Source organism: Triticum urartu, chromosome 5A, assembly GCF_056163025.1.
Source record: "Triticum urartu cultivar PI428250 chromosome 5A, HENAU_Tu73, whole genome shotgun sequence".
Taxonomy (NCBI): domain Eukaryota; kingdom Viridiplantae; phylum Streptophyta; class Magnoliopsida; order Poales; family Poaceae; genus Triticum; species Triticum urartu.
In genome coordinates, this window is record NC_141877.1 from 639,879,799 (window position 1) to 639,904,557 (window position 24,759).

General features: G+C 42.1%; 1 protein-coding gene across 1 annotated transcript; it reads right to left on the bottom strand.

Moving 5' to 3' along the window:
* Window positions 1–220: 220 nt before the first annotated feature.
* Window positions 221–4,172, bottom strand: LOC147973641 (uncharacterized). The gene is made up of 4 exons (XM_087524743.1): window positions 3,972–4,172; window positions 993–1,100; window positions 821–886; window positions 221–631 (listed from the first exon to the last, which is right to left on the bottom strand). Exons 1-4 carry the CDS (start codon window positions 4,170–4,172, stop codon window positions 221–223), a joined length of 786 nt encoding a protein of 261 aa, XP_087380869.1.
* Between the last annotated feature and the right edge of the window lie 20,587 nt (window positions 4,173–24,759).

The following is a 24,759-nucleotide window of genomic DNA, read 5'->3' on the forward strand; positions in this document are numbered from 1 at the left end:
AAAAGAGATATATCTAAAACTTTAGATATGTTTTGATAACAAGTATTTTCGAACGGAGGAAATACTAACGGGACTCTTAATCACCGGCAGCCTTGGTCGTAACAAGCCTAATCCTATACCTACAAAAAACCTATCAGGACACGTAGTCTACAGCCAAGCAACTAGTTTTGTTACTAGAGCTAGACTAGCCATTCCTTCCTCCGAGTCGCTTGATTCCGTCTTACAATCTCCCCCGCCTCCCTTGCCCCCTTTTGTAATGCTGCTTCGTGGAGACGGAGCACAACCACTCTGGGGCAGCAGAGGCTGCCGGCTGTGGGAGGTAAAACGGGGCCGCCGCCGCCGCCGGCGGCGGTTGTGCTGGCATCATCACGGCGTGGTAAGGAGGGTACGGAAACATGGCTCCGAACGGAGCCATCCCTGCAGGCAGGAGCGGGACGCATCCTCCCGCGACCACCGTCCCTGGAGCTGCCGAGGCTGGTGGGGCGCCTAGCGGCACGGCGACGGCCGGCACGGATGCCGTCTGCATGACGGGGTACACTGCTTGTGCTGGCCTCACGTTCATTGCCTGGACGTGCTGTTGCAAAGACTTCATGTACTGGATCGTCTGCTCCAGCGTCGACGCCTGGTTACTCTGCACAAAAAAAAAACGCCCATCAGAATCGTTCAGACTTGAGAGCGAGGTGTCATTAGAAGCTTGCAGCTTCAGCTCAATCAGAGAAGGCTTTGAAGAATTGGATTGGAGAGTAGCATATGCACAAGCATAACTGTCAGTGGGTGATCGTCGATTACAGTAGATGTCGGAAACTGAGTATGAGCTTACCTTTTTGCATCCAGGGACGAGCTGCTGCAGGGTCCTGAGCCTGTCACTGATCTTGCACCTTCGCCTCTGCACAGCCGTAGTCGTCCATGCAAAATTTTACGGTGATGCATCACTCCGTTCAAAAATGTAGATATGCGCGTCGGAATGAGAACGTGAGATCGATCAGGAGTACCTTTTCTGTATGGTTGTGTGTATTTGAGTGGCGACACGACCTTGCCCTGTTTGACCCTCCTGATGCCGCCTTCCTCCTGTCGCTGGAATCGCTCGTTATGTTTGTGTCCTGAGCACAGAGACAAGCGGAGATACAAATACTTAGATCAAATAAGTGTCTTCTTTTTTCTGTAATTTCTTCTTCCCGAAAGGGGATCAATTGTTTGCATCGTCTTATTGCTCACTGTAAAGACTTAAGGAAAGAGCTCACAGGAGTGCACGATGCATTCCGAAATATTGATCCGCCAGAGCAATTCCCTTCACGAACACAAGAAGAGCTTTCACCGTCACATATACTGCTCCCTCCCCAGTAGCAGTATAGGGTACCATAAAAACCCTCAAATAAGAAGCTCTTCACTCGACGCTCTGACTTTTCTTCTTCTTCTTCTTCTTCTTCTTCTTCTTCTTCTTCTTGCAAGATCGTTTGGTGAAATTTAGGAAATGTTTATGGCCATTTATAGTCCGATAAAATTCAAAGTTTGACGTGATATGGCATGTCTGTGCCTTTATCAAGTCAGTTTAATAAGTAAACAAATAGCGCTTCGCTCTAACTTTCTTCATCTTCTTCTTGCAAGATATTTTGGTGAACTTTTCTTTATCTTCTTCTTGGAAGATATTTTGGTGAACTTTTCTTCATGTTCTTCTTGCAAGATATTTTGGTGAGCTTTGAAGTTTGACGTGATATAGCATGTGGGGCACTATGTTTTTTTCCTAAGGGAAATATTATCTTTCTACGTTACTTTTGTGTTCTCCTCTGCTTGAATTCATTTTTCAACCACCCTTTTTAGACAATTTTTTCAACTACCTGTCGAGCACGCTAGGTCTGTTACTTCAAAAAAGTACTAACTTCTTGGTTTACAAGGCCTGTGGACATTTCGAGGCCAACCTTGATCATCAATTTTGAGTATTAATTATATGCAATAAAAGTATAGCTGAGTTCGTATTCTACTTTTTCCCCAATGATCTGACTTTTGTAACATACTACCCATATATTGTGTTGGTCTAACTGGAGATCTCGAAAAAAAACTCAAAATGAATGCGGGCCTTGTAAGCAGATTATAACATGTACACGTATATGTATATTTATGCAGATTATCATAGTGTCTAACTGTCAAGTGATCTAATATGTGGTTTGCACAAGCTTGTGGACTGATTCCTTGTAACCGAAGAAGTTTACATCATGTTTTCCACGAACGAGCTAGTGAACTGAGTTTCCCATATAGTTTTCAAGTTTAGCTGCATGTCAGTCGCCTGAAAACGCAACTTGGGTAAGATGATTTCACATGAAGGTAGAAACAGTGAAGGGAAGGAAGGAGCTCGCCGGAGAAGGTTACCCCATTATCTATTTTAGGAGTACGAGGGTGGTGAGCTCGCCGGATCCTATTATCTATCTTAAAGGTGTGGGGGTGGTGCAAGTTCGCCGGAAAAAACCGGCCACCACCAGGGCTAGAGGGATGGCCAGGGGCGGCAACAGCATAGCGACGGGAGGCGGTTGATCTAATCCATAAGTATACAGTAAACATGGTAAATACAGTATGCATCTCATAGCGAGATCTAAGTATGTGCACACGTACAGTACATAGAACCGAAACATCTATAAACAATATATATACGGCCAACACATAAACGAGCAAATAGGGGATGAATGAGTCGTACCCTCCGGTTGGCCAGGCCAACGCAGCGGTGGTGGTGGCAGCCTCGGCATCGGCCGTGTCCTTTTTGGTGGCTTAGTCGTCAGCCATGGAGTCGATGCAGGGGAAGTAGACGCGGACGGTGATGGATTGGGAGCAGTCGCGTCGAGACGCTCTCCAAAAACCTTATTGCCGTTCTCCCAGGCAGGATCTCAAACGACAAGTTTTCGGAGGCACCTACTCTCCCAACCAACAGTGCAAGCGGTCGTCGAGATGGGATCGCCGGAAGCAGCACAAAGAGAGGAACAGTAGATGATGGCTAAGGTTGTGCGAGAGGAAGTGAATGAACTGAGTTAGGGTTCACTCCACTACCAGCGCCTTCTTATATAGGCCGTCGGGTAGATGGGCCTGGGCTCAGGCCCATGACCGAGTCCACAAACAGCCAACGGCCCAACGTGTCGAACAGCGGCACTTCCGTAAGCGACTCGTTACTTAATCTAAGATTAATTAACCAGTTCAGACAGGAAAAAATAAGCTTCAGCTCGGCCCATTCTTGCAACTCGCGGCGCGACGCGCGCGTCGTGACGAAGTAGACGGGAGAGAAAGAGGAACGCGCGTGTACAACTCCTATTCCCAAGTTTCCAATGGCATATGGTAGAGCAGTCCTTATAAAAGGGTCTCATTCTTCTTACTGTAGCAGTATGTGACTAAACTTTCAACCACTTGCCATGCATCTAAATGGGGCTTAGAGATTAACTAAAGATTATTTTGTTATATACGGGCCTAAATCCATCTATAATCCAACACTCCCGAGTATAAATAATACCAAATCCATGTACTTAGGACATGACCGGCGAGCCTACAGATTATACTCCATTGCTGACGCTCGTCGCTTGCGGACCAGTCAGCAGTCTCCATATAAGCATCGATCCGCGGACTAGTTAAAGAAAAAGGATTTCCTTCACTTTATATATAAAGCAGGAACACAACATCGAAGCATTCGATGCAAACGCACGCCACACACACTCAAGGCAAGATACATGAATGCCGGGCACCGACACACAACCTCAACGACCACAAAACACCTGAAGATTAGCAAAACGAATTCGCTTAGAGCCGACGGAGACCACCACCATGAGGAGCAATCGTCCGGGAGGAGGTGCGACGGACGCGCCGGACCGAACATTGCCATCGCCCGATCCAAAGATCAAGTTTTCATCCGGAGTAAGATGAAAGGATTAGAAGTACCACGGCGGAGTCCGCAAGGAGAACACGACGTCCACGGATGCCGTCACCGTCGACCAATGCACAGATTGGATAGGTGATGTACCCCGGTGCTTCAACTCATCCACCGCCATCCCGGTCCAGGAGCACCCGCAGCCATGCCGCCCAAGCGGCCATGGTTGCCTGCCCGCATCTGAGCCGCGCAATCCGCCCACGACCAACGCGCGACTCCCACCGCCAGGGCCGCCGCCCCGCCATGAGACCACCACGAAGCCATCAAAGGCCATGACTTTGCCCAGATCTGCAACCCCAACCACCTTCGGAACCGCCGCCGGCCAACCTGCCTCGAGAACACTAGTAGAAAACAGGGCTTTCGTTCGGGCCAGATAAGCCCATTAGTCCCGGTTCAGTCACGAACCGGGACTAATGTGAGCATTGGTCCCGGTTCATGCGGCTAGAGGCATTAGTCCCGGTTCAAATGAGGCCTTTAGTCCCAGTTTGAGACACGAACCGGGACTAAAGGGTGCGATGCCCTTTAGTCCCTGTTCGTATCTCAAATCGGGATTAAAGATTAGACCATTAGTCCCGGTTTGAGACACGAACCGGGACTAAAGGGTGTTGCACCCTGAAAGAAATATGCCCCAGAGGCAATAATAAAGTTATTATTTATTTCCTTATATCATGATAAAAGTTTATTATTCATGCTAGAAATGTATTAACCGGAAACATGATACATGTGTGAATACATAGACAAACAGAGTGTCACTAGTATGCCTCTACTTGACTAGCTCGTTGATCAAAGATGTTTATGTTTCCTAGCCATATACAAAGAGTTGTCATTTGATTAACGGGATGACATCATTAGGAAAATGATGTGATTGACTTGACCCATTCCGTTAGCTTAGCACTTGATCGTTTAGTATGTTGCTATTGCTTTCTTCATGACTTATACATGTTCCTATGACTATGAGATTATGCAACTCCCGTTTACCGGAGGAACACTTTGTGTGCTACCAAACGTCACAACGTAACTGGGTGATTATAAAGGTGCTCTACAGGTGTCTCTGAAGGTACTTGTTGGGTTGGCGTATTTCGAGATTAGGATTTGTCACTCCGATTGTCGGAGAGGTATCTCTGGGCCCACTCGGTAAACACATAACTTAAGCCTTGCAAGCATTGCAACTATTGAGTTAGTTGCGGGATGATGTATTACGGAACGAGTAAAGAGACTTGCCAGTAACGAGATTGAACTAGGTATTGAGATACCGACGATCGAATCTTGGGCAAGTAACATACCGATGACAAAGGGAACAACGTATGTTGTTATGCGGTTTGACCAATAAAGATCTTCATAGAATATGTAGGAGCCAATATGAGCATCCAGGTTCCGCTATTGGTTATTAACCGGAGACGTGTCTCGGTCATGTCTACATATTTCTCGAACCCGTAGGGTCTGCACGCTTAAAGTTCGATGACGGTTATATTATGAGTTTATGTGTTTTGATGTACTGAAGGTAGTTCGAAGTCCCGGATGTGATCACGGACATGATGAGGAGTCTCGAAATGGTGGAGATGTAAAGATCGATATATTGGACGACTATATTTGGATACCGGAATGGTTCCGGGTGAGATCGGGATAATACCGAAGCATCGGGAGGTTATCGGAACCCCCCGGGAGGTATATGGGCCTTAATGGGCTTTAGTGGAAAGGAGGGGAAAGGAGCAAGGGAGGCCCCCCCCCCAAGCCCAATCCGAATTGGGAGGGCCCCCCTTTCCTTCCTCCCTCCTTCCTCTTCCTTCCCTCTCCCTCTCCAAATAGGAAAAGGAGGAGTCCTACTCCCCCCTTGGGCGCGCCTCCTCCCCTTGGCCGGCCCTCTCCTTCCCCCTTTATATACGGAGGAGCGGGGCACCCCATAGACACAACAATTGATCTCTTGGATCTTTTAGCCGTGTGCGGTACCCCTCTCCACCATAGTCCATCTCGATAATATCGAAGCGGTGCTTAGGCGAAGCCCTGCGATGGTAGAACATCAACATCGTCACCACGCCGCCGTACTGATGGAACTCTCCCTCAAAGCTCGGCTGGATCGGAGTTCGAGGGACGTCATCGAGTTGAACGTGTGCAGAACTCGGAGGTGCCGTGCGTTCGGTACTTGATCGGTCGGAATGTGAAGACGTAAGACTACATCAACCGTGTTGTGCTAACGCTTCTGCTTTCGGTCTACGAGGGTACGTGGACACACTCTCCCCTCTCGTTGCTATGCATCACAATGATCTTACGTGTGCGTAGGATTTTTTTGAAATTACTACGTTCCCCAATAGTGGCATCCGAGCCTGGTTTTATGCGTTGATGTTATATGCACGAGTAGAACACAAGTTGTGGGTAATACAAGTCATACTGCTTACCAGCATGTCATGCTTTGGTTCGGCGGTATTGTTGGATGAAGCAGCCCGGACCGACATTACGCGTACGCTTACGTGAGACTGGTTCTACCGACGTGCTTTGCACATAGGTGGCTGGAGGGTGTCAGTTTCTCCAATTTTAGTTGAACCAAGTGTGGGTACGCCCGGTCCTTGAGAAGGTTAAAACAGCATTAACTTGACAAACTATCGTTGTGGTTTTGATGTGTAGGTAATAACGGTTCTTACTCAGCCCGTAGCAGCCACATAAAACTTGCAACAACAAAGTAGAGGACGTCTAACTTGTTTTTGCAGGGCATGTTGTGATGTGATATGGTCAAGACATGATGCTATATTTTATTGTATGAGATGATCATGTTTTGTAACCGATTTATCGGCAACTGGCAGGAGCCATATGGTTGTCGCTTTATTGTATGCAATGCAATCGCCCTGTAATTGCTTTACTTTATCACTAAGCGGTAGCGATAGTCGTAGAAGCAATAGTTGGCGAGACGACAACGATGCTACGATGGAGATCAAGATGTCGCGCCGGTGACAATGGTGATCATGCCAGTGCTTCGGAGATGGAAATCACAAGCACAAGATGATGATGGCCATATCATATCACTTATAATGATTGCATGTGATGTCTATCTTTTATGCATCTTATTTTTCTTTGATTGACGGTAGCATTATAAGATGATCTCTCACTAAATTTCAAGATAAAAGTGTTCTCCCTGAGTATGCACCGTTGCCAAAGTTCGTCGTGCCCAGACACCACGTGATGATTGGGTGTGATAAGCTCTACGTCCATCTACAACGGGTGCAAGCCAGTTTTGCACACGCAGAATACTCAGGTTAAACTTGACAAGCCTAGCATATGCAGATATGGCCTTGGAACACTGAGACCAAAAGGTCGAGCGTGAATCATATAGTAGATATGATCAACATAGTGATGTTCACCATTGAAAAGTACTCCATTTCACGTGATGATCGGTTATGGTTTAGTTCATTTGGATCACGTGATCACTTAGATGATTAGAGGGATGTCTATCTAAGTGGGAGTTTTTAAAGTAATATGATTAATTGAACTTAAATTTATCATGAACTTAGTACCTGATAGTATTTTCCATGTCTATGTTTGTTGTAGATAGATGGCTCGTGCTGTTGTTCCGTTGAATTTTAATGTGTTCCTTGAGAAAGCAAAGTTGAAAGATGACGATAGCAATTACACGGACTGGGTCTGTAACTTGAGGATTATCCTCATTGCTGCACAGAAGAATTACGTCCTGGAAGCACCGCTAGGTGCCAAACCTGCTGTAGGAGCAACACCAGATGTTATCAACGTCTGGCAGAGCAAAGCTGATGACTACTCGATAGTTCAGTGTGCCATGCTTTACGGCTTAGAACCGGGACTTCAACGATGTTTTGAACGTCATGGAGCATATGAGATGTTCCAGGAATTGAAGTTAATATTTCAAGCAAATGCCCGAATTTAGAGATATGAAGTCTCCAATAAGTTCTACAGCTGCAAGATGGAGGAGAATAGTTCTGTCAGTGAGCATATACTCAGAATGTCTGGGTATAACAATCACTTGATTCAATTGGGAGTTAATCTTCCGGATGATAGTGTCATTGACAGAATTCTTCAATCACTGCCACCAAGCTATAAGAGCTTCGTGATGAACTATAACATGCAAGGGATGGATAAGACGATTACCGAGCTCTTCGCAATGCTAAAGGCTGCAGAGGTGGAAATCAAGAAGGAGCATCAAGTGTTGGTGGTCAATAAGACCACCAGTTTCAAGAAAAAGGGAAAAGGGAAGAAGAAGAAGGGGAACTTCAAGAAGAACAACAAACAAGTTGCTGCTCAAGAGAAGAAACCCAAGTCTGGACCTAAGTCTGAGACTGAGTGCTTCTATTGCAAGCAGACTGGTCACTGGAAGCAGAACTGCCCTAAGTATTTGGCGGATAAGAAGGATGGCAAGGTGAACAAAGATATATGTGATATACATGTTATTGATGTGTACCTTACCAGAGCTCGCAATAGCACCTCGGTATTTGATACTGGTTATGTTGCTAATATTTGCAACTCAAAATAGGGACTACGGATTAAGAGAATACTGGCTAAGGATGAGGTGACGATGCGCGTGGGAAATGGTTCCAAAGTCGATGTGATCGCCGTCGGCACACTACCTCTACATCTACCTTCGGGATTAGTTTTAGACCTAAATAATTGTTATTTGGTGCCGGCGTTGAGCATGAACATTATATCTGGATCTTGTTTGATGCGAGACGGTTATTCATTTAAATCTGAGAATAATGGTTGTTCTATTTATATGAGTAATATATTTTATGGTCATGCACCCTTAAAGAGTGGTCTATTTTTGATGAATCTCGATAGTAGTGATATACATATTCATAATGTTGAAGCCAAAAGATGCAGAGTTGATAATGATAGTGCAACTTATTTGTGGCACTGCCGTTTGGGTCATATTGGTGTAAAGCGCATGAAGAAACTCCATACTGATGGACTTTTGGAATCACTTGATTATGAATCACTTGGTACTTGCAAACTATGCCTCATGGGCAATATGACTAAAACGTCGTTCTCCAGAACTATGGAGCGAGCAACTGATTTGTTGGAGACCATACATACTGATGTATGTGGTCCAATGAATGTTGAGGCTCGCGGTGGGTATAGTTATTTTCTCACCTTCACAGATGATTTAAGTAGATATGGGTATATCTACTCAATGAAACATAAGTCTAAAACATTTGAAAAGTTCAAAGAATTTCAGAGTGAAGTTGAAAATCATCATAACAAGAAAATAAAGTTTCTACGATCTGATCGTGGAGGGGAATATTTCAGTTACGAGTTTGGTCTACATTTGAAACAATGTGGAATAGTTTCGCAACTCACACCACTTGGAACACCACAGCGTAATGGTGTGTCCAAACGTAGTAATCGTACTTTACTAGATATGATGCGATCTATGATGTCTCTTACTGATTTACCGCTATCGTTTTGGGGTTATGCTTTAGAGACGGCCACATTCACGTTAAATAGGGCACCATCAAAATCCGTTGAGACGACACCTTATGAACTGTGGTTTGGCAAGAAACCAAAGTTGTTGTTTCTTAAAGTTTGGGGCTGCGATGCTTATGTGAAAAAGCTTCAACCTGATAAGCTCTAACCCAAATCGGAGAAATGTGTCATCATAGGATACCCAAAGGAAACTGTTGGGTACACCTTCTATCACAGATCCGAAGGCAAGACATTCGTTACTAAGAATGGATCCTTTCTAGAGAAGGAGTTTCTCTCGAAAGAAGTGAGTGGGAGAAAAGTAGAACTTGATGAGGTAACAGTACCTGCTCCCTTATTAAAAAGTAGTTCATCACAGAAACCGGCTCCTGTGATGTCTACACCAATTAGTGAGGAAGTTAATGATGATGATCATGAAACTTCAAATCAAGTTGTTACTGAACCTCGTAGGTCAACCAGAGTAAGATTCGCACCAGAGTGGTACGGTAATCCTATTCTGGAGGTTATGTTACTAGACCATGACGAACCTACGAACTATGAAGAAGCGATGGTGAGCCCAGATTCCACAAAATGGCTTGAGGCCATGAAATCTGAGATGGGATCAATGTAAGAGAACAAAGTGTGGACTTTGGTTGACCTGCCCAATGATCGGCAAGCCATCGAGAATAAATGGATTTTCAAGAAGAAGACTGACGCTGTCGGTAATGTTCCTGTCTATAAAGCTCGAATTGTTGCAAAAGGTTTTCGACAAGTTCAAGGGATTGACTACGATGAGACCTTCTCAACCGTAGCGATGCTTAAATCTGTCCGAATCATGTTAGCAATTGGCGCATTTTATGATTATGAAATTTGGCAAATGGATGTATCTTGACAACCCACAAGTATAGGGGCTCGCAAAAGTTTTCGATAAGTAAGAGTGTCGAACCCAACGAGGAGCTAAAGGCAGAACAAATATTCCCTCAAGTTCTATCGACCACCGATACAACTCTGCGCACGCTTGACGTTCGCTTTACCTAGAACAAGTATGAAACTAGAAGTACTTTGTAGGTGTTTTTGGATAGGTTTGCAAGATAATAAAGAGCATGTAAATAAAAAGTAGGGGCTGTTTAGATAAAGACACAACCAAGTTAGGTTTACTAGAGAGCTTGTTGTTACGAGAAAGTTATTTGTCCCCAGGCAATCGATAACTAGACCTGAAATCATTATTGCAATTTTATATGAGGGAGAGGCATAAGCTAACATACTTTCTCTACTTGGATCATATGAACTTATGATTGGAACTCTAGCAAGAATCCGTAACTACTAAAGATCATTAAGGTAAAACCCAACCATAGCATTAAAGCATCAAGTCCTCTTTATCCCATACGCAACAACCCCCTTACTCGAGTTTGTGTTTCAGCCACTCACGCAACCCACTATAAGCGAATCATGAATGTATTGCAACACCCTACAGCGGGGATCCCTCACTCTTGCGCGACATGGAGAGCACCAAAGGACGGCACCAACAATAAAACATGCAATTCAAACCAATCTTGATCATCAAATATCCCATAGGACAAAACGGATCTACTCAAACATCATAGGATAGCCATACATCACTGGGAAATAATATATAGCGTTGAGCACCATGTTTAAGTAGATATTACAGCGGGTAAAAGAGAGGTTACACCGCTGCATAGAGGGGTGAAGAGTTGGTAATGATGGCGGTGAAGTTGTTGGTGAAGATTGCGGTGATGATGATGGCCACGGCAGCGTTCTGGCGCCACCGGAAGAGAAGGGGAGAGGGGGGCCCTTCATCTTCTTCTTCCTTGACCTCCTCCCTAGATGGGAGAAGGGTTTCCCCTCTGGTCCTTGGCCTCCATGGCGTGGGAGGGGCGAGAGCCCCTCCGAGATTGGATCTGTCTCTCTGTCTCTCTCTGTTTCCGCGTTCTCAGATTCTACCCTTTCACCATTTCTTATATTCCCGGAGATCCGTAACTCCGATTGGGCTGAAATTTTAGCACGATATCTATCCGGATATTAGCTTTCTTGCGGCGAATGAAGGGCATCAACCGCCTTACGGCGTGGTCACAAGGGTCAGGGGCGCGCCTGCCCCCCTGGGGCGCGCCCCCTGCCTCGTGGCCCCCTCGGGCATCGTCTCGCGTGGATTTTTTTCCCAAAAATAACATATATTCCAAAAAAATATCCGTAAGTTTTTATCCCGTTTGGACTCTATTTGATATGGATATTCTGCGAAACAAAAAACATGCAACAAACAGGAACTGGCAATGGGCATTGGATCAATATGTTAGTCCCAAAAATAGTATAAAAAGTTGCCAAAAGTATATGAAAGTTGTAGAATATTGGCATGGAACAATCAAAAATTATAGATACGATGGAGACGTATCAGCATCCCCAAGCTTAATTCCTGCTCGTCCTCGAGTAGGTAAATGATAGAAAGATAATTTTTGATGTGGAATGCTACCTAGCATAATCTTGATCATGTAATCTAATCATGGCATGAATATTAAGACACGAGTGATTCAAAGCAATAGTCTATCATTTGACATAAAAACAATAATACTTCAAGCCTACTAATAAAGCAATCATGTCTTTTTAAAATAACATGGCCAAAGAAAGTTATCCCTACAAATTGATATAGTCTGGCTATGCTCCATCTTCACCACACAAAATATTCACATCATGCACAACCCCGATGACAAGCCAAGCAATTGTTTCATACTTTTGACGTTCTCAAACCTTTTCAACTTTCACGCAATACATGAGCGTGAGCCATGGACATAGCACTATAGGTGGAATAGAATGGTGGTTGTGGAGAAGACAAAAATGAGAAGATAGTCTCACATCAACTAGGCGTATCAACGGGCTATGGAGATGCCCATCAATAGATATCAATGTGAGTGAGTTGGGTTTGACATGCAACGGGTGCACTAAGAGCTATAAGTGTATGAAAGCTCAGACTAAAAACTAAGTGGGTGTGTATCCAACTTGCTTGCTCATGAAGACCGCGGGCGTTTGAGGAAGCCCATCATCGGAATATACAAGCCAAGTTCTGTAATCAAAATTCCCACTAGTATATGAAAGTGATAACTCAAGAGTCTCTCTATATGAAGAACATGGTGCTACTCTGAAGAACAAGTGTGGTAAAAGGATATAAACATTGCCCCTTATCTCTTTTTCTCTCATTTTTTATTTTTATTTATTTATTATTTTTTGGTGGGCTTCTTTGGCCTCTTTTTTATTTGGGCTTCTTTGGCCTCTTTTATTTATTTTTAAAGTCTGGAGTCTCATCCCGACTTGTGGGGAAATCATAGTCTCCATCATCCTTTCCTTACTAGGGCAATGCTCTAACAATGATGATCATCACACTTTTATTTACTTACAACTCAATATTACAACTCGATACTAGAACAAAGATACGACTCTATATGAATGCCTCCGGCGGTGTACTGAGATGTGCAATGATCTAGCATAGCAATGACATCAAAAAAACAGACAAGCCATGAAAACATCATGCTAGCTATCTTACGATCATGCAAAGCAATATGACAATGAATGCTCAAGTCATGTATATGATGATGATGGAAGTTGCATGTTAATATATCTCGGAATGGCTATGGAAATCCATGATAGGCAGGTATGGTGGCTGTTTTGAGGAAAGGTATATGGTGGGTTTATGATCCCGGTGAAAGTTGCGCGGTACTAGAGAGGCTATCAATGGTGGAAGGGTGAGAGTGTGTATAATCCATGGACTCAACATTAGTCATAAAGAACTCACATACTTATTGTAAAAGTCTATTAGCTATCGAAACAAAGTACTACGCGCATGCTCCTAGGGGGATAGATTGGTAGGAAAAGACCATCGCTCGTCCCCGGCCGCCACTCATAAGGAAGATAATCAATAAATAAATCATGCTCTGACTTCATCACATAACGGTTCACCATACGTGCATGCTACGGGAATCACAAACCTCAAAACAAGTATTTCTACAATCCACAACTACCCACTAGCATAACTCTAATATCACCATCTTTATATCTCAAAACTATCGCAAGGAATCAAACATATCATATTCAGTGATCTACAAGTTTTATGCAGGATTTTATGACTAACCATGTGAATGACCAGTTCCTGTCATCTCTCTAAATAGATATAAGTGAAGCAAGAGAGTTTAATTCTTTCTACAAAATATATGCCCGCGCTCTAACAAATATAAGTGAAGCAAAAGAGCATTCTACAAATGGCGGTTTTCTATGTAAAGAGAAACATGCAATCCAAACTTCAAATGATATAAGTGAAGCACATGAAGCATTCTATAAAGCCATACTCAAAAGATGTAAGTGAAGTGCATAGAGCATTCTATAAATCAACCAAGGACTATCTCATAATAGCATGGTGCATAAAAGAAAAATGAAAACTAAATGCAAAAGACGCTCCAAGATTGCACATATCGCATGAACGAAACGAATCCGAAAACATACCGATACTTGTTGAAGAAAGAGGGGATGCCTTCCGGGGCATCCCCAAGCTTAGAAGCTTGAGTCTCCTTGAATATTTACTTGGGGTGCCTCGGGCATCCCCAATATTGAGCTCTTGCATCTCTTCCTTCTTCTCACATCGAGACCTCCTCGATCTTCGAACACTTCATTCACACAAAACTTCAATAGTATAGTCGGTAAGATCCGTTAGTATAATAAAGCAAATCACTACTCTAAGTACTGTTGAAAACCAATTCATATTTTGTTTTGGCATTGTGTCTACTGTAGTATAACTTTTTCATGGCTTAATCCACTGATATAAATCGATAGTTTCATCAAAACAAGCAAACTATGCATCAAAAACAGAATCTGTCTAAAACAGAACAGTCTGTAATAATCTGAGCATTCACCATACTTTTGATACTTGACAAATTCTGCAAAAATTAGGAAAAATAAACAATTTGCATAGAAAGAAAGTGCAAAAAGAATCTGAACCATTTGATGTTCCAGTAAAAAAATGTAAAATCGTGCACTACAGCCAAAGTTTCTGTCCTGCACCGTACAAACCAACAAGCACAGTAAACATCCTAAAGGCAAATCTTGGCACATTATTTTTATAAAACAATGGAATTGTACAAGGGGATAATTATTTTTGCTGAAAAGTTTCTGTAATCAAGATTCACAAAGTTTCCGTGAGCATGACAAAGTTCAAGGCTAGCTCCCACTTCAACAATGCTCGTCTTTCTCACTTTCGCTTTTCTTTTTGAAAAAGTTTTGGGTTCCCCTCTTTATTTTTGTTGTTTTTAAACTATATGAAAGCACTCAACAGAAATAAATGACTCTCTAATAACCCACAAGTATAGGGGATCGCAACAGTTTTCGAGGGTAGAGTATTCAACCCAAATTTATTGATTCGACACAAGGGGAGACAAAGAATATTCTCAAGTATTCGTAGTTGAGTTGTCAATTCAACCACACCTGGAAACTTAATATCTGCAGCAAAGTATTTAGTAGCAAAGTAATATGATAGTAGTGGTAATGGTAGCAAAAGGTAATGATAGCAAAAGTAATGTTTTTGGTATTTTGTAGTGATGATAGCAATAGCAACGGAAAAGTAAATAAGCGAAGAACAATATATGGAAAGCTCGTAGGCAATGGATTGGTGATGGAGAATTATGCCGGATGCGGTTCATCATGTAACAGTCATAACCTAGGGTGACACAGAACTAGCTCCAGTTCATCAATGTAATGTAGGCATGTATTCCGAATATAGTCATACATGCTTATGGAAAAGAACTTGCATGACATCTTTTGTCCTACCCTCCCGTTGCAGCGGGGTCCTAACGGAAACTAAGGGATATTAAGGCCTCCTTTTAATAGAGTACCGGACCAAAGCATTAACACATAGTGAATACATGAACTCCTCAAACTACGGTCATCACCGGTAAGTATCCCGTTTATTGTCACTTCGGGGTTAACGGATCATAACACATAATAGGTGACTATAGACTTGCAAGATAGGATCAAGAACTCTCATATATTGATGAAAACATAATAGGTTAAGATCTGAAATCATGGCACTCGGGCCCTAGTGACAAGCATTAAGCATAGGAAAGTCATAGCAACATCAATCTCAGAACATAGTGGATACTAGGGATCAAACCCTAACAAAACTAACTCGATTACATGATAGATCCCATCCAACCCATCACCGTCCAGCAAGCCTCGATGGAATTACTCACGCACGGCGGTGAGCATCGTGAAATTGGTGTTGGAGGATGGTTGATGATGACGATGGCGACGGATTCCCCTCTCCGGAGCCCCGAACGGACTCCAGATCAGTGCTACCTCTTGAGCACTGCGTTGGATTTCCCCGAAGAGGAGAGGATGATGCAGCAAAGTAGCGTAAGTATTTCCCTCAGTTTTTGAGAACCAAGGTATCAATCCAGTAGGAGGCTACGCGCGAGTCCCTCGTACCTACACAAAAACAATAGCTCAACGCAACCAACGCGCTTAGGGGTTCTCAATCCCTTCACGGTCACTTACGAAAGTGAGATCTGATAGAGATGATAAATAATATTTTTGGTATTTTTGGTATAGAGATGCAAAGTAAAAAGTAAAAGCAAAGTAAAAGCAAAGCAATAATAAAGTGATGGACATTGATATGATGAGAAAGAGACCTGAGGGCCATAGGTTTCACTAGTGGCTTCTCTCAAGAGCATAAGTATTCTACGGTGGGTGAACAAATTACTGTTGAGCAATTGACAGAATCGAGCATAGTTATGAGAATATCTAGGTATGATCATGTATATAGGCATCACGTCCGAGACAAGTAGACCGACTCCTGCCTGCATCTACTACTATTACTCCACTCATCGACCGCTATCTAGCATGCATCTAGAGTATTAAGTTAAAAACAGAGTAACGCCTTAAGCAAGATGACATGATGTAGAGGGATAGTTTCATGCAATATGATAAAACCCCCATCTTGTTATCCTCGATGGCAACAATACAATACGTGCCTTGCTGCCCCTTCTATCACTGGGAAAGGACACCGCAAGATCGAACCCAAAGCTAAGCACTTCTCCCATGGCAAGAACAACCAATCTAGTAGGCCAGACCAAACTGATAATTCGAAGAGACTTGCAAAGATAACCAATCATACATAAAAGAATTCAGAGAATATTCAAATATTATTCATAGATAGACTAGATCATAAACCCACTATTCATCGGTCTCAACAAACACACCGTAAAAAGAAGATTACATCAAATAGATCTCCACAAGAAAGGGGGGAACATTGTATTGAGATCCAAAAAGAGAGAAGAAGCCATCTAGCTACTAACTATGGACCCGTAGGTCTGAAGTAAACTACTCACACTTCATCAGAGGGGCTTGGATGGTGGCTGTTTTGAGGAAGATATAAGGAGGTTTGCGCCAACTCTCAATGTGAGAAAGGGCAATGCACGGTACCGAAGAGGCTAGCAAGGATGGAAGGGTGAGAGTGCATATAATCCATGGACTCAACATTAGTCATAAAGAACTCACATACTTATTGCAAAAATCTACAAGTCATCAAAAACCTCGGCACTACGCACATGCTCCTAGGGGGATAGATTGGTAGGAAAAGACCATCGCTTGTCCCCGACCGCCACTCATAAGGAGGACAATCAAATAACACCTCATGTTTCAAATTTGTTGCATAACGTTTACCATACATGCATGCTACGGGACTTGCAAACTTCAACACAAGTATTTCTCAATTTAACAACTACTCAACTAGCATGACTTTGATATTATTACCTCCATATCTCAAAACAATCATCAAGCATCAAACTTTTCTTAGTATTCAACACACTCATAAGAAAGTTTTATTATTAATCTTGCATACCAAGCATATTAGGATTTTAAGCAAATTACCATGCTAATAAGACTCTCAAAATAATCTAAGTGAAGCATGAGAGATCAATAGTTTCTATAAAACAAATCCACCACCGTGCTCTAAAAGATATAAGTGAAGCACTAGAGCAAAACTATAAAGCTCAAAAGATATAAGTGAAGCACATAGAGCAAAACTATAAAGCTGAAAAGATATAAGTGAAGCACATAGAGTATTCTATCAAATTCCAAATCATGTATGGCTCTCTAAAAAGGTGTGTACAGCAAGGATGATTGTGGTATACTAACAAGCAAAGACTCAAATAATAAAAGACGCTCCAAGTAAAACACATATCATGTGGTGAATAAAAATATAGCTCCAAGTAAAGTTACCGATAGAAGTAGACGAAAGAGGGGATGCTTTCCGGGGCATCCCCAAGCTTTGGCTTTTAGGTGTCCTTAGATTATCTTGGGGGTTCCATGGGAATCCCCAAGCTTAGGCTCTTGCCACTCCTTGTTCCATAATCCATCAAATCTTTACCCAAAACTTGAAAACTTCACAACACAAAACTTAAAGTAGAAAATCTCGTCAGCTCCGTTAGCGAAAGAAAACAAAAGACCACTTCAAGGTACTGTAATGAACTCATTCTTTATTTATATTGGTGTTAAACCTACTGTATTCCAACTTCTCTATGGATTATAAACTATTTTACAAGCCATAGATTCATCAAAATAAGCAAACAACACACGAAAAACAGAATCTGTCAAAAACAGAACAGTCTGTAGTAATCTGTAGCTAGCGCAAGATCTGGAACCCCAAAAATTATAAAATAAATTTCTGGACGTGAGGAATTTATCTATTAATCATATTCAAACAGAATTAACTAAATATCACTTTCCAAATAAAAATGACAGCAGTTCTCGTGAGCGCTAAAGTTTCTGTTTTTTACAGGAAGTTCAACAAGACTTTCCCCAAGTCTTCCCAATGGTTCTACTTGGCACAAACACTAATTAAACACAAAAAACACAACCAAAACAGAGTCTAGATAAATTATTTATTACTAAATAGGAGCAAAAAGCAAGGAATAAAAATAAAATTGGGTTGCCTCCCAACAAGCGCTATCGTTTAACGCCCCTAGCTAGGCATAACAAGCAATAATAGATCTAGGTATTGCCATCTTTGGTAGGCAATCCATAAGTGGCTCTCATGATAGATTTATATGGTAATTTTATTTTCTTTATAGGGAAGTGTTCCATGCCCTTTTCTAATGGAAATTGAAATCTAATATTCCCTTCCTTCATATCAATAATTGCATCAACCGTTCTAAGGAAAGGTCTACCGAGAATAATAGGGAAAGAAGTATTGCAATCTATATCAAGAACGATAAAATCTACGGGCACATAATTTCTATTTGGAACAATAAGAACATCGTTAATTCTTCCCATAGGTTTCTTAATAGTGGAATCCACAAGATGCAAGTTTAGAGAGCAATCATCAAAATCACGGAAATCTAGCAAATCACACAAAGTTTTGGGAATAGTAGAGACACTAGCACCCAAATCACACAAAGCATAAAACTCATAATCTTTAATTTTAATTTTAATAGTAGGTTCCCACTCATCATAACTTTTTCTAGGGATAAAACTTTCAACTCAAGTTTTTCTTCATAAGATTGCATCAAGGCATCAATGATATGTTCGGTAAAGGCTTTATTTTGACTATAAGCATGAGGAGAATTTAGCACGGATTGAAACAAGGAATTACAATCAATTAAAGAGCAATTTCATTAATTAAATTCCTTGAAATCCAATATAGTGGGTTTAGCATCATCTAGGGTTTTATTTCTTTTAATCCCACTTTTATCAATTTCATCATTCAGATCTAAATACTCCAAATTTTTAGAACACCTTCTCGGTAAAGGTGGATCATATTCAGTCCCATCATTATCAAGATTAATATTGCAAAACAAAGATTTAATAGGGGACACATCAATAACTTTTAGATCTTCATCATTATTTTCATAGGAACTAGAAGAACATGCTTTAATAAAGGCATCTTTCATAGCACGCGTCCTAGCGGTTCTTTCCTTGCACTCATCAATGGAAATTCTCATGGCTTTGAGAGACTCATTGATATCATGCTTAGCAGGAATAGATCTAAGCTTTAAAGAATCAACATCAAGAGAAATTCTATCAACGTTCCTAGCCAAATCATCAATCTTAAGCAATTTTTCTTCAATCATAGCATTAAAATTCTTTTGCTAAGAAATAAATTCTTTAATATTAGATTCAAAATCAGAGGGCATCTTATTATAATTTCCATAATAATTGTTGTAGGAACTACCATAATTATTAGAGGGATTACTAGGATAAGGCCTAGGATTGAAATTTCCTCTATACGCGTTGTTACCAAAATTGTTCCTACCAACAAAATTCACACCCATAGATTCATTGTTATTCTCAATCAAAGTAGACAAGGGCATATCATTAGGATCAGAAGAAATACTCTTATTAGCAAATAATTTCATAAGTTCATCCATCTTTCCACTCAAAATATTAATTTCTTCTATCGCATGCACCTTTTTATTAGTAGATCTTTCATTATGCCATTGAGAATAATTAACCATAATATTTTCTAGGAGTTTAGTAGCATCTCCTAAAGTGATTTCCATAAAAGTGCCTTCCGCGGCCGAATCTAAAAGATTTATAGAAGCAAAATTCAATCCGACATAAAAAATTTGTATAATCATCCACAAATTCAAACCATGAGTAGGGCAATTACGTATGATTAACTTCATTCTCTCCCAAGCTTGTGCAACATGTTCATGATCAAGTTGCTTAAAATTCATAATATTGTTTCTAAGAGAGATGATCTTAGCGGGAGGAAAATACTTAGAGATAAAAGCATATTTGCACTTGCTCCATGAATCAATACTATTTTTAGGCAAAGATGAAAACCAAGCTTTAGCACGATCTCTAAGCGAAAAGGGAAATAGCTTCAATTTAACAATACATTATCGACATCTTTCTTCTTTTGCATGTCACACAAATCAATGAAGCTATTTATATGGGTAGCGGCATCTTCACTAGGAAGGCCGGAGAACGGATCTTTCATGACAAGATTCAGCAGAGCAGCATTAATTTCATAAGATTCAGCATAGGTAAGAGGAGCAATCGGAGTGCTAATAAAATCATTGTTGTTGGTATTGGTGAAGTCACATAATTTAGTATATGTAATGGCGCACTATACCCTGGTGCGCCATTACTAATTTTGGAAAAAAGTTGTTTATAATGGCGCACCGTGTGTGTGATGCGCAATTACTAGTTAAAACTATTAATGGCGCACTGTGCCCTGGTGCGCCATTAGTAGTTTTGGAAAAATAAAAAAAATAAAATTTGCTAGTAATGGCGCACCGTGTGTGTGGTGGGCCATTAGTAATAAGGACACAAATGGCGCACTTGTATCTGGTGCGCCACTGCTATATAGCAGTGGCGCACCACATACATGGTGCGCTATTAATGTCCATATTGGCTATAGCCTTTTTCCTAGTAGTGAGTGCACCATTCAACACATATTTAACTCATCTACCCTGTACAAAACACCAAAGTGCACACCACCCCACCAATTTAGTAGTGGCATTTAGTGCCAGTTACATTCAGTGACAACAATAATTCATATGCAAATTGCATCTATCAATCACTAAAGTAACATAGCTAACCCTAGCTTAACTGATACACAACAATACTAGCTCTATACTTAAATAATTCATAATCGGAAGGTACTCAGTCAGACAGACTGAAACTCTATTTTTAGAACCCTAAATTCAGTGAAACAGGACTCCAACATTCGGATAATTTAGAACCCTAAATATAGTACTTCAGTCAATTCAGTCAAACAACAACATTCAGTTAATTCGAGTTTCGGAAACATCTTGAACCCTAAATCAGCAAACCCTACTTTCCAAATCTGGAACCCTAAATTGCAGCAACGAAATGCATAGAGAGAGAGAGAGAGGAATGTGGCTCACGTAGGGGCATTTTTGCAGTTGGTAGCTCCACCACCACCCTACGAGCGACATCTGCCGCCGCAGGCATTGGCAAGGATGAACGAAATATGCTGCTACCGCAACAATCTTCCTCCTAGCCGCAGGTGCCCCATACCACACTGGCCATCCACGATTCATGCTCTGTCCCCACCATGCCCTTGCCGATAGATCTAAAGCCGCCTTAGATTGATCTCGTCGTTGACATGCCCCGCGAGAGAGGAGAGGGAGAGCGAGGGAGGGGGTGACTGACGAGGGAGAGGTAGAGCGCTCGGGTTCGGCCCAGCCGCTTGGACAGAGCAGTCAACGGGCGTTAACGGCGCGAGGGATCAGCCGTGTCAAAACTTGCTCAGAAAATAGTTCGGTATTTTTTGCCACTGTTAGAAATTCGGTTAGGTGCAAAATGTCACGAATCCTAAAGTGATGGTTTTATGCTAATTGTTACACGAATGTAGTGGTTCTATGCATTTTACTCTTAATGGCCGAAAAGTTATGCCAAGTAAAACAATTCTTCATTTGTGATATAGTCATATAGATTACGGTTCGAAATTATCCTTCTCGGGATAAAATGAAGTTATGATATCTAGTACTAAACAAATTCATACGAATCAATCAGCTTTGGTCCAACAGTGTATCTACTGAATGTTACACCATTGTGCCCCTCTCCTCGCAAATGTTGGTCTATTTCTCATATATAGGTGAACCGAGCGAGGAAAAATGACACTACTACAAAATAACCCATCAGGGAGGCGCCATCTCTCTAGTGGGACACGCCACATATTCAGATTCGTTGCTACGAAGTGGCCTCTTTCGTACTATCTACAACAAGATAGACATTTCAGCCACCTCGATCTTCCAGCTCTAGTTCACACCGTGCTGAGACTGATCTAGTTCCATGCATGGGGCATGGAGGATCAGCTAGGCGGCCACAGCTGCACAGCGCAGCCGACGATCGGATCAACGTCGACGATGATGGATCAAAGCAAGGTCCATGACCAGGAAGGCCTGCATAGATGCGTTAACTAGTCGCGTACTCTAATTAAGTACGTAGATGAAACTTGCGTGCGCGCGTGAGTCAGCTTTTTTTTTGAACGAAGATGCACGAAGCGTCTGGCTTTAAATTAATAGCTGAACGAAGACGCACGAAGCGCGCGTGAGTCAGCTTAGCTAACCTATAACTAGGAACAGCATCTTCCAGAGAATCTCCATAGCTGTAGTCGCCTGAGGTTGGCCGGTAGCTAGCTTGTAGCTGTTGAACTTTCAACCGACCTATCCAGCAGTACGTAGAGATCACGCATCAGTAAATGTTGCTCGGTTTGGCTCACCCTCGTCGTCCCTGCGTCTACCGGAGCTCGCTCGATAGCACGGCACGCTCGGGATAAGGGGCCGCGGGAAAACGGAAGAGCGTGGGAGCATACCTGCATACGCTGTATGATGGAAGAGCTCATCGAGCCAGGGAGGGAGAAGGGAGGAAGAGGCGGGAGGGGAGGAGCTCTGCCTGTGCAGAGCTGCAGGATAGTGGGTTGGACCCCATCGCCGCCGAATTCGATGCACGGGTCGCGCCACGCGCCGGCGGCTGGCGCCGCCTAGCTAGGTTAGTCTAGCAAATATTAGAAGCAAGTCTGGACCCCCGATATTTCCTGCACGTTGAATAGTCAAGTGCATCTAGTCCAGTGTATCTGGATCTGCTGAATTTGGGATGTTGCATGCTACTTTATCTAAGCATATATAGGTACCTTTTATTTATATCGAAAAAAAGCATATATAGGTGCCGAATTTGGAACGTCGAACACTCCTACTTCATGCTTCATGCATGCATGTGAGGCAAGATGCCAAGATGCACCGCAGTACCGCACCATATGTCGCCTATCAGGGCGCTTGTTGCTACCGGCTTCGGTCGGAGATCACACGTCCGACAAATCAAACTATGTACTGTAGTACACAGTTACAGTAGCGGTACTCGCGAGTGCCATAGAGTAGACTAGCAGATATTTTAAGGACAGTGGCCTTTTGACACATGGGAGCATGCACTTCTGGTTTTCAAAATGTGTTTGAAACGAATTTTAAAATGTCAAAAAATTCCAAACGAAAATTTAGCGCGTACATCTTGATATTGTACATTCTCATAAAGTTGTTTCTTGAAAACCCAACAAGTTATGTATCAAGTGTGAAAAAGACAAAACTCGAAGTTAAAGAGTGCTTTTCACAAGACATCCTTTTCTCTATCTTACACAAGCCATAAAAAATGACGGGTTTCTCCGAAACTTGACATGCACACATATAATGTCGAGATGTATGTGCAAACTTTTGTTTGATTTTTTTTCAAACTTCCAAATAATTTTTTCTGGTGGCAGGAGCGCGCGCTCCCACACTAGTAGAAAAAGGCCCATTTGTCCCGGTTCATAAGGCCCATCTGTCTGTCGGTGTATAAAAATAGGGGCGCATCTTTGTACCCCTTTTCCTGTGCACGGGCAGTCAGAGCCGCGCCCGCGGCCACACCAAGCAGAATGAGGGAGGTGAACCAAGGTAAGATCGAAGCCCAAGACAATCAAAGCAACGCCAAGACCAACACCACAAAGAGCAGAGGGACGAAGCAGGTTCCCCCGGCAAGACAACGCCCTGCCTGCTCTGCTTGCCGCGCGCCACCGCCCTGGCCTGCTCTGCTTTGCTGCGCGCCGCCGCCGCCGCTGCCCCGGCCTGCTCTTGATCTGGTTTTTGTATATGTATATATATGGATGTATATATGGATGTATGGATGTATGTATATATGGATGTTGTATGTATATGTATATATATACAGATGTGTGTATGATCCATGGATGTGTATGCATTGATGTATGATTTTTTTGTTCATAGGTTTTTTGTCGATTTATGTATATATATATGTGCATATTTAGAAAAAAAATTGTGTTGCAAAAGTTACATTTAAGGTTAGTTGATTTAGTGCATTTTTGGTTATTAGTTCTACTGTTAGTGCATTTTAGGATAGTAGATTCTAGGTTAGTGGATCAGAGAGGAAAAAGGAAAATAATGAAAAGGAAGAAAAGAGGAAGAAGGAAGACGGAAGAAGAAGAAAAAGGAGGAGAGGAAAAAGGAAAATAAGAAGAGGAAGAAGGAGAAGAAGAAGGAGAAGAAGAGGAGAGGAAGAAGTGGAGAAATAAATATGAAGAGGAAAAAAGAAGAAAAAAATGAGGAGAATAAGAAAGGAATAGAGGACAAGACTCTATTCCTTTCTTCTTCTCCTCTTTTTCTTCTTCGATCTTCTCCTCTATTCCTTTCTTCTTCTCCTCTTTTTCTTCTTCTTTTTCCTCTTCTTATTTTTTATCGGGTATGTCGTTGTCGATATACCCCCTCCCCTATAACTTCGACATGAGAGGGGGGGTCGATAAATAATATAACTAGCTAGTTAAACTAGTTTATTTTTAGTAAGTACTACTTTATTTTATTTATAGTAAGTGCTTAGTAGTTGAACTAGTTGATTTAATAAAACTACTTTATTTTACTATATAATTAGTTTATTTTTAGTAA

Excerpts from the sequence above, each read along its gene's own strand:
- LOC147973641 (XM_087524743.1), bottom strand. The coding sequence starts at position 4,172 with ATGGCCTTTGATGGCTTCGTGGTGGTCTCATGGCGGGGCGGCGGCCCT. Across the intron at positions 1,101-3,971 it reads GTACATCACCTATCCAATCT|GACACAAACATAACGAGCGA; the intron begins GTGCATTGGTCG and ends CTCTGTGCTCAG. Across the intron at positions 632-820 it reads TCGTCCCTGGATGCAAAAAG|AGTAACCAGGCGTCGACGCT; the intron begins GTAAGCTCATAC and ends TTTTTTGTGCAG.